Source organism: Phyllostomus hastatus, unplaced genomic scaffold (assembly GCF_019186645.2).
Source record: "Phyllostomus hastatus isolate PE091 unplaced genomic scaffold, TTU_PhHast_1.1 phas_scaffold_501, whole genome shotgun sequence".
NCBI classification, from domain to species: domain Eukaryota; kingdom Metazoa; phylum Chordata; class Mammalia; order Chiroptera; family Phyllostomidae; genus Phyllostomus; species Phyllostomus hastatus.
The window spans coordinates 68,830,307-68,845,178 of record NW_025334033.1 but is presented as its reverse complement, the minus strand read 5'-3'; the positions used below and the strand labels follow the sequence as shown (position 1 = coordinate 68,845,178).

At 66.7% G+C, this 14,872-nt stretch overlaps 1 protein-coding gene across 4 annotated transcripts in view; it reads left to right on the top strand.

The window, feature by feature from the left end:
- The window catches only part of CCDC85C (coiled-coil domain containing 85C), a 65,861-nt gene that overhangs the window by 37,868 nt on the left and 13,121 nt on the right, over positions 1-14,872 (top strand). For all 4 annotated transcript variants that reach the window (XM_045822050.1, XM_045822049.1, XM_045822052.1 and 1 more), the window contains exon 2: positions 10,430-10,503. In XM_045822050.1, the coding sequence (XP_045678006.1) occupies positions 10,430-10,503 (74 nt within the window). The remainder of the gene's footprint in view (positions 1-10,429; positions 10,504-14,872) is intronic.

Below are 14,872 nucleotides of genomic sequence, written 5' to 3'. Positions count from 1 at the left end.
ACTCACTGGAGCCAGCCTCTCCGTCCCCACGATGACCTCAGCTGGACACGCAGGTGTCAGCTTTCTCAGGGGTCGGGTCAGAGGGCAAGATGACGGCACACCTAGGCGGTAGCCCGGGTTCTGCCTACCCACCCTTCCCTGTCTCAGCTGCGAGGGGTCCCAGCCTGGTGCGCTAGGGGCGGACTCTGGGGACGCAGACTCCTCTGGCCTGGGGGAAGCTTTGCCCTTCCCTGAGCCTCTCGCCTGGCCCCCCAGCTCCGGGTGTTGCTACTACCCTTGCAGGATTCAGATCAGGTGACCAAGGATGCCCTTTGTGTGGGCCTGGGCCTGGGTGTGGCCTGGGTGTGTGCAGGCTGGACTCATTTCTCCTCCCTTCCTCCCTCCTTCTTTTCCTTTCCTTCCTTTCCTTTCCTTCCTTCCTTCCTTCCTTCCTTCCTTCCTTCCTTCCTTCCTTCCTTCTTCCTTCCTTCTTTCCTCCCTCTCTTCCCTCCCTCCCTCCCTCCCTCCTTCCCTCCCTCCTTCCTTCCTTCCCCCGCCTTTCCGCCTGGGTTTGGCTTGGGCTGTCTGTCTCTTGAGCCTTGTTTACTGGGGGCTTTCATCAGGGGACCAGTTTGCTGGGAGGAGGGAGGCTGAGCATGGACCTGGCCTCAGTGTATGGTCACCGGCTCCCTCCCTCTGTCCCCACAGGCTACCTGCTCTGTGCCAATGGACACAGGTTGGGTATCCAGTCAGTTGCTAGGGCCCTCCCAGCCCCGTGCTGCGAGGGCTGGAATCAGCAGGGCCACGCTCTCTCCGAGGCCCTGGGGGAGAGGCCACCGGCTCCCCGGCGACCGGCCCCGCCCCACCTGCAGAGCCAGCCACCGCACGCCGCTCTGGCCCTTCTCCCCAGGCGTGTCTCCCACCGACCCCAGCTGGGGAGGGCATCCGGGTGGGACCCACCTGGGTGGTCAGGCCAACCTCCCACCTTAATCGCAGGGCCGGCCCTTGACGTGCGAGGTCGTGTTGTCACAGGTCCTGGGGGTTAAGGTGTGGGCATCTGCCCGGGGCGGGGGGGTGGCAGTCTGCCGAGGCCCCTTTGTAAGCACAGGCTGAGGACAGGTCCCTTGTGGTGTCATAGGGGAAACCAAGTCCCGGGCTTGTTTTGGGGGGTCTACTGGGGCTGGGACCCTTGACCCGGGTGTTCCCCAGCCCCACGGCCTCTTTCTCACGAGCCTCAGCGCCCGGCACGGGGCTCCTGCTGTGCACTCGGGTGACGCTGGTTTTCTCCTCATGCCACGTGCCCCGGGCACGAGGGAGTCGGTCCTCCCCAGGGCCGGCAAAAGGCGCGTCCCCAGCACCCCGGGGGCGGGGGCGGCACCCCAGAGCCGCCTTCCTTGAGGATCCTTCGGTCAACAGTCACCCCACCGCGGGTTTTATGTGCACAAGGAAGTGCAGTTGGCTGTCCCCACGCCGAGTCTGAGTGTGTCATCCGTACCTGGGCGGGTCCTCACCGCCTGGCTAATTGCAGGGACGCCGCCTTGCAGGGGCTCCCAGCCACCTCCCTGTCCTGCCCCACCTGCCACCTGCTCCCTGCCTCTGCACCTGGCTGGAGTGTCCCCCAGTGCCCTGCCCCTCCCAGGCCTCCTCGCTGTTCCCGCCTCCCCCGCTGGACGGGGGTGGGGTGAGGGGCCCATGCCGGCCCCACCGGCTCCTCACTGAGGGCAAGGGCCTGCTCAACACCCCATGCAGACTTGGTTGGCATCTGAGGATGAAAGCCAACCCCCCTTTCTCCCGAAACCAGCCGTGTCCTCCTGTTTTTGCTGCTCGGGGCTTGGCGCATCCAGTCTGGGGCTTGGTGACTGTAAACTCCCCCCACCCCCCAGACTTCAGTCCCTCCCATCCTTGCCTCCTTGCAAGCCCTGAGGTTCAGCTGTGTTTGCAGGAGGTCAGCCCACCAGGCAGGGTCGGGGCCAGGCGGGTGTGGGTCCCGCGGGGAGGGAGCCCGGGAGGCGGATGCTCTGAGCATCCACTCACTGCTCAGCATCAGTCAGGGATTTGCAGCCCTGCATCTGACGTGTGGCTGGGCTCCCACCCCCCTCCCCTCACGAACAGTTCTCCGGAGAAGAAACCAGATGTCGAAAGGTCCCCAGAGACCCAGGTGCTGCGCTGCCGAGAGCCACAGGCTGGGGATGACTTGGCCATCGGGTGCCTGGGTGTTGAGGCCTCTATAAATAAATGCCATTCGGAGTGAGAGTGGGGCTGGGGGGGAGGGGACCCGAGCGGCGCCGTCCCCTGCACTGTCACACTGCTGCATTTCTGGGCGTGAACACCGGAGGCCCAGGCCAGCAGCTCTTTCTCCCCTCCCCCCGGTTTGAAGCCGTGACACAGTTTCCTCGGGGCTCCTGGGGCTTCCCCGGGGGCAGACAGAGAAGCGGTTGGAGCGTTCGGTGCGAGCGCACCGGAGGCGGTGCGGCAGACGGGTCCCACCCCGGGCTCCTTCTAAATGAGCCGAGTGGGACCCGGCTTCCTGGCCGGCTGCTCCCCGGAGGTTCCAGTGTGAGCCGGGGGAGGGGGTGGGTGGGTTGTGGCTTTTCCTGGAATTAATTGCCAGGTGAGCCCATGTCCCTGGAGGGGCGTGCACGGCACGTACAGGGGCTGATGGCAGCGGGGGTGGGGGTGAGGGGGTGGGGGGGGACAGCTGTGCGCCTCCCTAGGGGAGGCTGAGCGGCCAGCGTGGAGAGACCCCCGTCCCACCAGTGCCGCCGTTTGTTTTGCTCCGCGCCCACTCGCTTTCTTTCCTCCGTGGGCTCGGGCTGGAGAGGGTGTGGCTCCAGTCATGCTGTTCCATGTCGTTATTCAGGGGCGTCTGAGGGTTCCCTGATCCTCGGGTGTTGGGGCTGGGGGGTGGGGTCTCGGGCGGCCCCTGGGACATCGGGGCGGGCAGTGCTTTCACTCTGTGACGCTGACCTTGCTGCTTCACTTCTGTGAGACTCAGGCTCGCGGTCAATAACCAGGGACAGACAGTAACAAACTTACTTACTGATTCACTCGGTGTGAAGGGTACATGTGGTGAAGGGAGGGTCGGGGTCTCGCTTGGTGCCTGCGGGCCCGGGAATTTTGTGTGTGGGTGGGACGAAGGCTCCCTTCTCAGTGCTCTGTGGGCATGTGAGCGTTCCCCATGACCAGGGCCCTGAAGTTTGCAGCCGGCTGCCTCGGCCTGTACCGCCCTGCAGACCCCCAAGGGCAGCCCTGGTGGGCAGGCCAGGCCAGAGCAGGGAGAGGCAGGGGCCCGCCTGGGTGCCCAGACCCCCCAGCCTACCTGGCCCGGGGCGGCCACGCTGAGAGGCCTCCCCACGGGAACCTGATGCTCCCTGATGTGCCTCCCTGGCCCCCTTGCCTTCATCCATAAATAACACGCGTCTCACGTCAGCCCGCGCCTCCTGGAGCTGCCATGTGGGCCGGGAGGCAGGTGCGCACGGCTCAGGTGCTCCTGAGCCTACCCGCCACGGTCCTGCCTCTGTGCCTTTGCTCACGCCGTGCCCTTGGGCTTGCCTTTCTTTCATCCCCGCGTCACTCTGGTCTGCCTGTCAGCGTCCTGCTTGCTCTTCGGGGCTCAGCTCAAATGCCGCCTCCTTCAGGAAGCAGCCCCTGATTTCTCCCCGTTGGCGCACCCTCGTTCTCAGTCCCCCTCTGCGCTAGGCTGCACCTCTTCTCTCCACGCTTTCCCTTCAGCAGCACGGTTACTCCCACGGCTCTTTCGGTAGGCCGAGGCGCCCCCAGAGAAGGGGACCATGGCCTTGGCCAAGCACGCGTAGTGCTGGTGCTGCCGGTACCGGGCTCCGTGGCCTTGGACGGACCTGTTCACTCTCTGAGCATCCTTGCTCGCCCGGCGAGGTCCCCGGGAGGACGAGAGGGTAGTCCCGTGAGCACGCCCGCGCCGAGGTCGGTGAGCAGCTCACAGCTCCATCTGGAACCCTCCGTGTTCCCGGGGCTCCCGTCCAGCAGAGGACGCCCAAGCCGGAGCCTTTCAGCCTTCGCTTGCTTTCCCCTGGTGATGGGGCGCTCACACCCCACTCACTGGGAGCCTTTGCTGCCCTGAAGTTGATTAAGTCTCCTCTCTGGTCTTGGGCTCTGCTCTGTAAGAATCCAACCCGTGGTGACCTTTTGGGACTGCCCAGGGTCCTGGGGGTTGGTAGGCCCTGGTTTCAAACATCCTCCAAGTCCGTTAAGAAGACAGGACCAGTGGTGGGGGGAAATGAAGACAACTGTACTTGAACACCAACTAAAAAAAAAAAGATGATCTTGGGCCATGTGCAGGCTCTGCAGGTCGGTGTCCGGGCCTTGCTGGGGACACCCGGACACACGCCTGTGTCACGGGAACATTCAGCTCCAAGGCCTCCGAACTGGGCCCGTGGGCAGTGGCCACTCGGGCTGAGCACCGGCCAGGGACCGGGCGCTTCCCAGCAGGACAGGGCGCTGCAGGGAGCGGTCCAGGCTGCACTGAGCCAGAGGGGGCGGGGCTGCCTGGAGGGAGGAGGAGGAGGCTGCACCACTGCCCGGCACGCAGCATCACCTCCCCTCTTCCAGCTTCCACGTCTTCACCTGGAAGCTGGGGGCCGATTGCCTGCCGCTGTGAGAAACGATGGGGACGAAAGTGTGCAGGGCACACTGATGGTGCTGAGTGTGCACGGTTATCGGTGGGTCCGTGGGCTCTCTCCATGTGCCCTGCTGGCAAACAACAGGCATTTATTTCTCGAGTTCTAGAGGCCGGGCGCCTGAGATCAGCACGCTGGCGGACTCGGTGTCTGGCAAAGGTCTGGTTCCTGGCCCAGACCTGGTGCTGCCCTCTGGGTCCTCCCTCTGTGGGAGGGACAGGAGCTCCCTGGGGGCTCTGATACGCACCAATCTCACGCGTGGGGGCTCGGCCTTCGGGACCTAGTCTCCTCCCAAAGGCCTCACCTCCTGACGCCGTCACAGTGGCCATTAGGTTTCAACACGTGGATTTGGGGGGGACACACGGAATTCTGACCACAGCAGTGTCCCCCACCCTCCCCGGGGCTGGTCAGAGCTCCCTGTGGTCGGTCCTCCGGGTGGCCAGGCCTGTGGGACTCGGGGCGTCGCTGCACCGCGCCTCGTCTCTGTGCCGGTGGCGGGACGGCGCTGCCTCCCCGCGGTGGGGGACGGTCTGAGCTCGCCCGCGGGAAGAGCGGCTTGCTGTGGCTCGTGGCGGGAATGACAGCCCCACCACCGGGGGGCAGGACAGAGCGGAGGCGCTCTGCCAAGCTGGAGTTCGCTTTCCTGACCCGCAGGGGCCGCTGGCCTGCGCCTCGTGGGTGAGTCCTCGGTGCGGGGAGGGGGCGGAGAAGCCGAGAAGGCAGATCCTCTCCGAGCGGTTTCCTCCTCTGGGGCAGAGAGGGCAGGGCCTTGGGAGGACGTGGTGCTTCTGTGTGATGAGGCCCCGCAGCCCCGATGGGGCTGGAGCCGTCGGCCGGCCGCTGCCGCCCACCCCTCTCCAGGAGGGGGGAAGAGAAGGGAGGTGATCAGCCAGGCGTCCTCACGGACAGGCAGCAGCCGTCTCCCGCAGGGCCCCCGCAGAGGACGCCCGAGGCAAGCCTTGGCCGGCTCTCTTGCTAATGACCTGCCACAGAGCCCTCCCGTCCCCAAGACCCGGGACCTCGAGGGGCCTCTGCTCCGTGGGAAAGGGCTGGAAGGGAGGCAGGGCCCGGGGGGCAGCAGCTGGTCAGGCCCCATGTGTCACTCACTGTGTGTCGCCGTGACAGCGCCCCAGACACTGCTGGCACCCTGCCCACACGGCAGAGGCGCTGACCGCTTCTGTGGCCGTCACTCACTCCACCTGCTGGCGCCCGAGGCTCTGCCCTGGGCTCTCCCTGCCCACTCTCCTGGCGGGACGGGCCGAGGTGTCACTGCCTCCTCCCGCCAGGAGCTGCCTCCACCAGAGCTCTCCAGTAACTCTGAGATCCCAGAGCTCCCCTGTCATCCTCGGCCCGCCCCCCCCCACTCCCTCCCAGTTCCCCACGTTCCTGGGGCTCCCTTCTGCTCGCTCTTGAGTCCTGTCTCACCCAGACTAAGACGTGAGCCCCCGGCGGGGTCGGCTGAGACACAGTGTGCAGAGCCGGGGAGGGTGGTCCGAGGACCTCTGGCACCAGCTCAGGCCGCCACGAGGCTTCCTCTCTTAGCCGCTGCTGGTGGGAGGACCTGACCCACCCGGCAGGGTGAATTCCTGCTAGGTGCTCAGTCTTTCTCTGAGGGCCTACTGTGTGCTGGGAGCTGAGCTAGGGGAGGTAGAGGCTACAGGGTGGTCGGATGTGGCCTCGGGCCTCCAGATTCTTACCGCCTGGAGTAAAGGGGAGGTGGGTGGCGGGGACACTGCCTCGCCAGGGAGGGGACCAGCCAGGAAGGGAGATGGGACCTGGCCCCAGCCTCACGCCCCAGGAGGCAGGGTGTCCTGATGGTCAGCGCCAGGACTCAGCTCTGGAGGGGAGGGGCTCACAGACCCTGCGGACAGGGGGCTGCTGCCCGCCAGGGGCTGCACAGAGGGTGTGCGAGGAGGGCGGAGCGAGGGCTGATGCTCCTCCGGTGCCTGAACGTGAGGATGCTGCAGGCGGCTCCCGCCCGGATGGAAGCTGCATCTTGGATCCCCCGGAACTGGCCCCGAGGGCCCAGGTCGGGCCAGGGGAAGGCGCGAGGGGACACTGTGGCCGGCCCAGCCCCAGGAGCCCCCTCTGCAGTCACCTCCCCCACTTTCCCTGCAAGGAGCGAGGCGGCCGGGAAGTGACGCTTCCCTCCCCCGGGGCTCCTCTCCTCATTAGTGCCAACCCTGGGATTAATTTAATTACACGCTCACTCGTCTCGGAGAGGCTGGGCCTCAGAGGCGCCCGGTGGGATCAGGAGCTGCCCGAGGCTGCTGGGAAGGCGTGTCCTCCCCCGGTGCCAGGCCCTTCCCGGGGTCCCTGCGCTCTGGGTCCTCCCCTCCCCCGCCCCTGCAGGTTCCGCCTCACTCCCATTCTTCCTTGTTGTGGGGCACCTGCTCTGGGCGGCCAGGTGCCCTGCTCCCTGGCTCCTGGCCATATGCGGCTGCGTGTGGGGACAGGGTCCAGTGTGGCGGGGGAGGCCAATGGGGAACTTGCGGGAGGCAGCCCGGGATCCTGTGGAGCGCCAGGGGCACGGGCAGGCCTGGGGCTGGGCCTCGGGGAGGGCCCCCGGCGCCCGTCTGGGGGCAGTGGGCAGAGGGGGGTGGCGGGGTGGGCCCGCCGTCCCGGACTCCCTCTCATCTCCCCTCCTGCCTCCCTTGGATTCAAAACGTAAGTGACCTCAACGGCTGGCTGTGGCGTGTGACGGTGCCGTCATTTCACCGATTCTCCTTTTCGTAAAAAAAAAAAAAAAGGTTTCTCCCTCTTCTGGAAGTAGATTACTTGCAAAGGAACAGGAAATAGTGTGAATGAAGGAAAGATCGCAGGTTCCTCCAAGGAGGCAGCTGGGCCGGCGGCGCGTCCGGGCGCGCCCTCCTGGCTCCGTCTGCCGCTGCGTGGACGCGTCACGTGCAGGGGCGCTCCCACGAGCAGTTACCTCCGTGTGCGGCTGGTTCCGTGGGCGGCGGTGGGGCGTCTCCCACGTCGTCGTGCGGGAGGGAAGCTCTTGCTGGACACCCCCCAGTGATGGCAGGGCGTGGCTCGCTCAGCCGGGCACCCCGCTGTCTGCATTCTCTCCCATTAGTGTTAATGCTTGAGGGTAAACACCGCCCCGCCGGAATTACCGGGTGATTCAGAAGAGTTTAAGGCTCTCCTCTCGTTCTTTCGGAATTCAGACGAAGCCCCTGCACCCGGCGGTGGTCTGAGGTGTGCTATGTTCTCTGCGGCCACTTGGGGTTGGGGGCAGAGCCACAAGGACGGTAGCCGTGGCCTCGGGCCGGTGCCCACGTGGGGTGGTCAGGGAGGACAGCTGGCCTGCAGCTGTGGCCAGGGGACCCTGCGGTCTGGTGCTGGCAGTGTGCAGCGGGGTGGGGGGGTTGCGGGTGTTGTCCGGTCATTTGGCCTGTGTCCCTCTCCTGTCCCCACACTTTTTTTCCTCCCTGCTGTCCTGGGAGCTGGGTGTGGGGCCGGCCAGCTCACGCGGAAGCAGTGGCGTGATCCTCCCGCCCACCCGCCCGTCTGCCTGCTGCCCAGCGAGGATGCTGCAGCTCGCGGCAGGTCTGCTGACTCCGTGCCAGGCCACAACCCCAGCTGCGTCCGAGCAGAAGGGAACTGCTGGCTGCTCCTGACTGCCCCCCCCACCCCCCCGCCTTGAAATGGCAGAAAGAGGCAACACCGTCCCTGTAGCCCGGAGACTGTGGGTGGGTAGCACACCCGTCATCCGAAAGGCCCCGTGGCCCAGCAGGGCTGTGTGTGACTTGGGGACCTGATAGGGCCGGTGGCCCCTCTCCGGAGTTCGGGGCTGTGCCTGGTGGCAGGCGCTTCAGGGCCCAGGGAGCTGGCTTGCGGCCGCCCCGGAAGCCTGGGCAGTGATGGGGCGTCCAGGGGGGAGGCTTGACCAGGAACCGAGTCTCCCTTCTGGGAGCGGCCGCCAGCTTCCGGCGGCGCTGCTCTGAGTGGCCAGGCTTGGCCTCTGCAGCACCGACCTCTGGGGGCGGGCCTGGGGCCCGAGTCCCTCCGCTCCCCTGCCAGGGAGTGCGGACCCCGTGCTCCTCGTGGCCCCCTCCTCCTCTGGGAAGTGGGGACAACGCCTGCTTGACCCTTGCCTGATGCAGGGGCTGCCGTGTGTCACCTGGGGGTCCCTTCCCCCCCCACTCTCCCTCCCCCCTTCTACCAACCCCTCGTAGAGGGAGGCCACACTGGGCCTCCTTGCCTTAACCTGTGCGGACGAGGGAGCTGGGAGTGCCTCTGCAGTTCCTCTTGTCCCTTGTTTCCCGGCTGGTGTTCCGGGGAACCCTCCTGCGACCAGCACGCAGAGGGCGCACACAGGTTTGGGGAGCCCAGGCCGTACCCCAGCTCCTTCCCTGTGCCCAGCACGCCCTGAACACTGGGGCCTTTCCCATCAGGCCTGTTTGCGTGGGTGGGTTGTGGGAAGGGACGTGGGGACTGCTCATCAGTTTTGGGTGACCGATGAGTGCACTGAGGCTGGGGACAGGCATGGGGCGTGGACTGTGGTGACCCTGGGCCAAAGAAGGCCGAGAGCAAGGCCTTGTCACAGCCGTGGCCTCCCAGGCTGGCCACCAGGCCTGCCGCCCGGGAGGGAGGGATCGGCCGGAGCTGGGCCTGCGCACAGCATCCCGGTGGGGCTGCCGTTGGGGTCACGGCCCGGGGTCCGGTCCCACCTCTGCGCTGCCCTGCGCTTTGCGTGGGCCTCTTTACCTCTCTGAACCCGCCTCCCTCGGCGGTCAGGGGAAGCTCTCCGGGGGGTGGGGGGAAGCGAGTGTGGGGAGCACCCGGCCCCCACAGGCCTCCCGGGCGGAGCTGCCTGGGGTCACCCAGTGTCACCCCTGGAGCCGTGTGGGCCGGCCTGGTGGGGAGCCACCCTTTCTCTCTCCAGGAGGCTCTGGATTCCTGAGAGGTGACTGGGTGGGAGGAGCTGGTTCTGATCCCCAGGAGGGAGTGGGTGGGGATGGCTCCTTCCATTCCTGCCTGGGGCTGGGCCCGGAGCTTTTACAACATCACTCCTCCCAGGGCTGGCTGGGAGGGCCCCGCCCCCGCCCCCGCCAGGGTGCTTCCTGGTGCTGAAGGGGCATGGTGGGGTGGGTCCAGGGCAAACAGGCCCCTCTGCAGGCAAAGCCTCTCGTACCTGGGGGTGGCCTTGCCGGTGGGCGGGGACTCTTGGGGCTGGGCCAAGCCCTGGTTCAGGAAGGTCACGGGGCTCTGGGGAGAGGGCTGTTGGCGCCCCAGGCCTGCAGGGTGCCAGTGGGGGACACTCCTGTCATCCGTGAGGGCGCCGAGGAGCCAGCCATGCACTTGTGTGTTCCCACGGGTGTGTGAGGGTCCAGCTCCTCCCGCGGCAGCACCCAGCCCCCCGGCCCCCTCCAGGAATGTTAAAAGCCCAGTGGGTCTTTTCCCTGTGTCCCCAAGGCGGCAGTGTGGGGGGTCACGGAGCTGGCTTTGTTTCTAAGATAAAGCGTCAGCGTGTCCTCTGGGAAGACCCTGTGTCCTGTTGGGGAGCAGTGACTGGCCTGGGGGCACACAGGGTCCAGGCTGGCACGGAGAGTGAGCTCTTTCGGGGGCTCATGAGGACAGGTGGTGCGCAGACCGTCCCTAGCAGGGGGCTGCTGACCGCCCCTCCCCTCCCCTCCCCTCCGAGCCCGCCTCTGCCCTGCGCAGGCGGTCGGTGCCCCTGCCGGCCTGCCCTGTCCTTCGGACTCACCTTTTCCGTGAGGGGTGAGGGGAGGGCGGCTCTCTTCCTGGTGACCGAGGCTGATGGCGCACGTGCCCTCGTGTTGTTGCAGATCCCTCGTCCGCCTACGCCAGACAGCTGGAGACCAAGGTGAAGCTGCTGGAGGGTGACAAGCTCCTGGCACAGGTAGGCCGGCTGCTGCAACCTGGGAGCAGCGTGAGCCGCACCCCCCTGTCTCCCCTGCTTACCTGGGCCCCTTCCCCCGTCATGCCTGCGGCCTCCCCCCGGCCTGCCTCTCCTGCTCCGGGCCACCTCCCGGGGCGCCAGCACCCACCCTTGCTCCACAGTCTTGGGGGTCCCTCCGTCATGTCCTTGCACTGTCTGTCCCCCGGTGGTCTTCAGTCTCCCGGGCGCCACACTGGGCCTGTCCCGGAGGTAGTGTGGACTCCCAGTCGCTGAGGAAGTGGGCGGCTTCGCCCCGCGGCAGGCGGGTGAACCGAGGCCCCAGAGCTGGGGCGGCAGGCCCGGCTCAGACCCACGTGCAAGCCTTCCTGCTCCCCCGCCCCCCATCCTTTCGGGGCTGGGGTCCATCCTTCTCCCTCCTGGGCCTGGCGGGTGCCCACGGACACACCGAGTCGAGTGTCATCCCCAGTGTGGCCCAGCACAGGGACGGCGGGTCAGAGACTCGGCAGTGAGGGCAGAGCACGGCAGAGTGGCTGGACCACGGCGGGCCCGCCTGTCGGCACGAGGGGCCTGTCCTGTCGGGGCAGGGGTTGTGATGGCAGGCTGTGGTCAGCCCTGGCTGGGATGCCCAGAGCATCTCTCTGGGAACCAGGCCCGGCTGGGGGCGGGGTGGGGGCTCAGCTGCCTGGTCCTGTTGCTAGGTGACCAGCGGGTGTGGTGCCACTGCCCCGCTCAGGAAGCCCTCGGCACCCTCTCTGCTGGCTGGGCGGCCGGGGACTCACGGACCAGGCGTGGTGCACAGTCCCCAGACCTCACCTCGCACCGGCCTCGTGGGTGCTTCCCTCGGCCCAGCGGGGCTTGGCAGAGCACACATCTGGGTTAGGGCCCCCCTCACCCCACCACCCCCAAGGTATTGCACTGCAAGGCCAGTTTTGTAACTGTATGTGGTAGTCCAAGGTTCTGCATCGCACCAGCTCCAGGGGCTGGCGAGGGCAGGGAGGGGCTGGGGTCTTACCTGGCTGTGGGCCAGGGCTCCTCTGACCTGACCTTCCACGTGGACTTGACCTGGGCCGGCCATGCCTGCTGCGGAGGGGTATGTGGGGGGGCTGCGGGCGCTGTGGCAGAAGTGACGGAGTGGACTCCAGGGAGACAGGCTCAGGGCCTCTACCTGGGAGCAGGCGCCCGGCCAGCGCAGAGGGAAAGAGCTGCCCCCGCAGCTGTGCGGCGGGATGGAGGCCAAGGCTACACCTGGTGGCCGTGCGAGTCCGCCCCAGCCTACCCGTCCTCTGTCCCTTGGCCCCTGGAGGAGCTGGGGGGAGCGTGAGCTCCGAACTGGGGCCGTTGTTCCGCAGTCCCGCCGAAGCGCTGCTTGGTCCTGCGTCTGCAAGGAGGGGGGTGTCCCTGACTCCCGGCCCCTGCTGCCTTAGGCCCCATTGTCCACTGGCAGACGCGCCCCAGTCCCAGGTGTTGGACCTGGCCGTGCACCTGTCGGAAAACGTGCACACACTCAGGCCGCAAAGCGGCAGCCCTTCGTCTTCCTTCCTGCGGGCACCCCCTGGTTTCACCAGGGAGCCCCACGTCTGTGTCCCCCGGCCCCACGCCCAGGTGTGCACAGGTGGAGGTGGACAGGGGCCCTGTGTCTGGGGCATCGGGGGGATGGCAGCCACTCCCCCTCCCAAGCCAGCTCTGCCCTCTCCCGGGGGGCCAGCCTGGGGGCCGTGGCCTGGAGGCAGCGCCGTGGGGTTCGGCCCCCATCTGTTCCCACACCGGGCCAGACATCATCAGAGGAGGGGCTGTGGCACCGCGGCCCCTCAGCCCCTCAGCCCACACCCATGCCTGCTGGCTGCGGGCGGTTAGACTGGGGTTTGGGGCCATGCACGTGCTTTTGCCTGCTCGCTGCCGGAACGGAATGGGGTGCCAGGGACTCAGAGACCACCCAGCATGGAAGGTCACGTGTCTTATTTCTGTGGGACTTTTCTTTCTTCCTGAACGAAGCCTTGCGAAGCTGAGTTGCTCTGGTGGCAGCTGTGTGGGCTTGTGTATGTCACGGGGGGCGGCCGGTCAGGTCCCATCCCTCGTGTCTTCCTCAGCAGGGGCTCTGCGGGTGGGCGGGGTCTTGCCCAGGGGTCCTTAGGGAGCAGTGTTGGGAAGGGGGCAGCAGCATGGTGCTGGGGCCTCAGCCCCGCAGGTGCATTGGGGGTCCTCCTGCCCGTGTGCCTGGCCCTTGACCTTCAATCAGCACGGGCACTTGGAGCCAGTGGCCTTGGCACAGTGTCTCTGGGGTCATGGATGAGGCTCCTGCTGCCCCTGCTACCTGCTGTCACCAGAACTTGGCCCTGAGGGAGGGTGGGTGGGTGGTGCTGGCCGTGGAGGAGGGCACTGGTGCTCTGAGCCACGCAGGAGGAGCGGGAGGCAGAGAGACAGGGAGAGCAGGCCCCTGGTGGCAGTTCACACCTCGCTTGCCTTCGGACTCCTGGGGGGCTCAGGGGGCACCGGCCTCCTAAGGACCCTCAAGTCATTCCCGTCCCCAAGGCTGTCTGCTCCCCTGGACACTGGACACTCACTCTGCGTGTAAGCGATCCCCTGCTGAGCATGTGGCCCTGGGGCTGCCCAGGCGGAGGTCTGCCCTCAGGACACCCGCTGTCCGGCCTGGAGGTCGTCCCCTCCCGCCCCCTCCCTGTCCCACCCAGCAGGACTCCGTGTACTGGGCGCTGCTGGAGGACGGCGGGGGGAGGGGGGGAAGCCGGTGGTCAGGACTCGGCCCACGGTGAGAGTGCTGGCCTTATTCTTCCGGGGTCCAGGGAGGATGGGGGTGACTGGGCCTTTGTCCCCCGGCCTCCTGCAGGTCACGGTTCCCGGCTCTGGTGTGGCTGCTGCCGGCGGCCCTCCCAGCCACCCCAAGTGGTGTGGCGCTTATCCTGGGCTCTCCGCTCCGCGGCTGCCCGCCCCTGCCGGTGGGCGTTGGGCCCCTCCAGTGGGGGGCCTGGCACTACCCCTGCTGGATGGCCAGCCTCCTCCAGGACTAGACTGCAGGGTCTGATGGTCACTTCTGTGTCTCCAGTGCCCAGCACAGCTGGACCAAGTGGTTGTATCTTGGGGAGACCCTGGCTACCCACCCCTCCACCCAGAGTCCTAGGCCAAGAGGGAGTGTGGTTCTCGCCCAGAATAGGGAACATCTGCTTAACCAAGGGAGAACTGCTTTAAAAGGTAGCGAGCATATCATCTTTGGAAGTAATCAAGTGGCGGATGGATGGCCATATTTGGGAACCTTGAAGATACTGCTGCTGTGGGCGGGCTGCTGGCCGAGGCCACGCGAGCTCTGGCATGTGAGGCTTTATGGCTCTGGCACCGCAGTGCCGGCGCTGCAGTCGCTGCGCAGCAGTCTCCGGCTCTGCACGGCGAGGAACCCGCCCGCTGGCACAGAGCCGGGGAGAGCAGTGTTGTTCTTTGAATTCTCTTAAGGGGACGTGGCTGCGGGGTTTGGGTGGGAGGGCAGGGAGCCGCCGTGGATTCCCACTTCCCGCTGCCCCCCCCCGCACCCCCCCCATGGCCTCTATTTAACTCCAAAATAGCTTTAATTAAAAATGTGCCGGAGCGTTCACAGGCTGAATTACTGTATTCCAGTTCGTATTTTCTTTCTCCCGTCAGCTCTAACGTTTCATCAACACAGCTGCCGCCTCGGCGCTGACGCCCCGTGAGCCCCCGCACCCGTTGCTGTTTCCCCTGCCGTGGGCTCTCTGGGCCCGGCGGCGCCGGGGCGCTGGGGTCCTGGGGCCCTGGGGTCGGTGCTGAGGCCTGGGCGCTGCATTCCCTCGGTCAGGGCCCTGCTGGGCCGGCACAGGTGCACCCAGCAGCCAGCGCCATGGAGTGTGAGGAGCCCACGATGCCGCCCCCCCGCTGGTGGGGCCAGCGGGCCGCGCCTGGGGGGGGTGTGCTGGCAGTGGTCCAGGCTCCTGGCTGAGCCGCCCCGAGCCTGCCCGTGCCCCTCCTTACCGCAGCACCCCCACCCTGCCAGGCCACACAGGGCGGAAGTGACCCCAGCGTTCACACCACGCACAGCTGGTGGGGGAACCGAGGCCCGGTCGGGGCAGGTCGCCTGGCGTGGGTGGCTGCATCCGCCTGCTGGGGCTGCCCCTGACCACACACCACATGGGGTCGGGGGGGCTTGAGCCAGTGACGTGTACTGTCTCACAGTTCTGGGGGCTGGAAGTCCGAGGTCCGGGCAGGGACGGTTCTGTCTGAGTGCGGGGACAGGAGGATCCGGCCCAGGCCTCTGCCATTGGCTTGAGACTTCCCTCTGTGGGTGTCCGTGTTCCAGTTTCTGCTCTATAGGAGGACACGGTCACTCTGGATTAAGGCCCACCCTGATGAC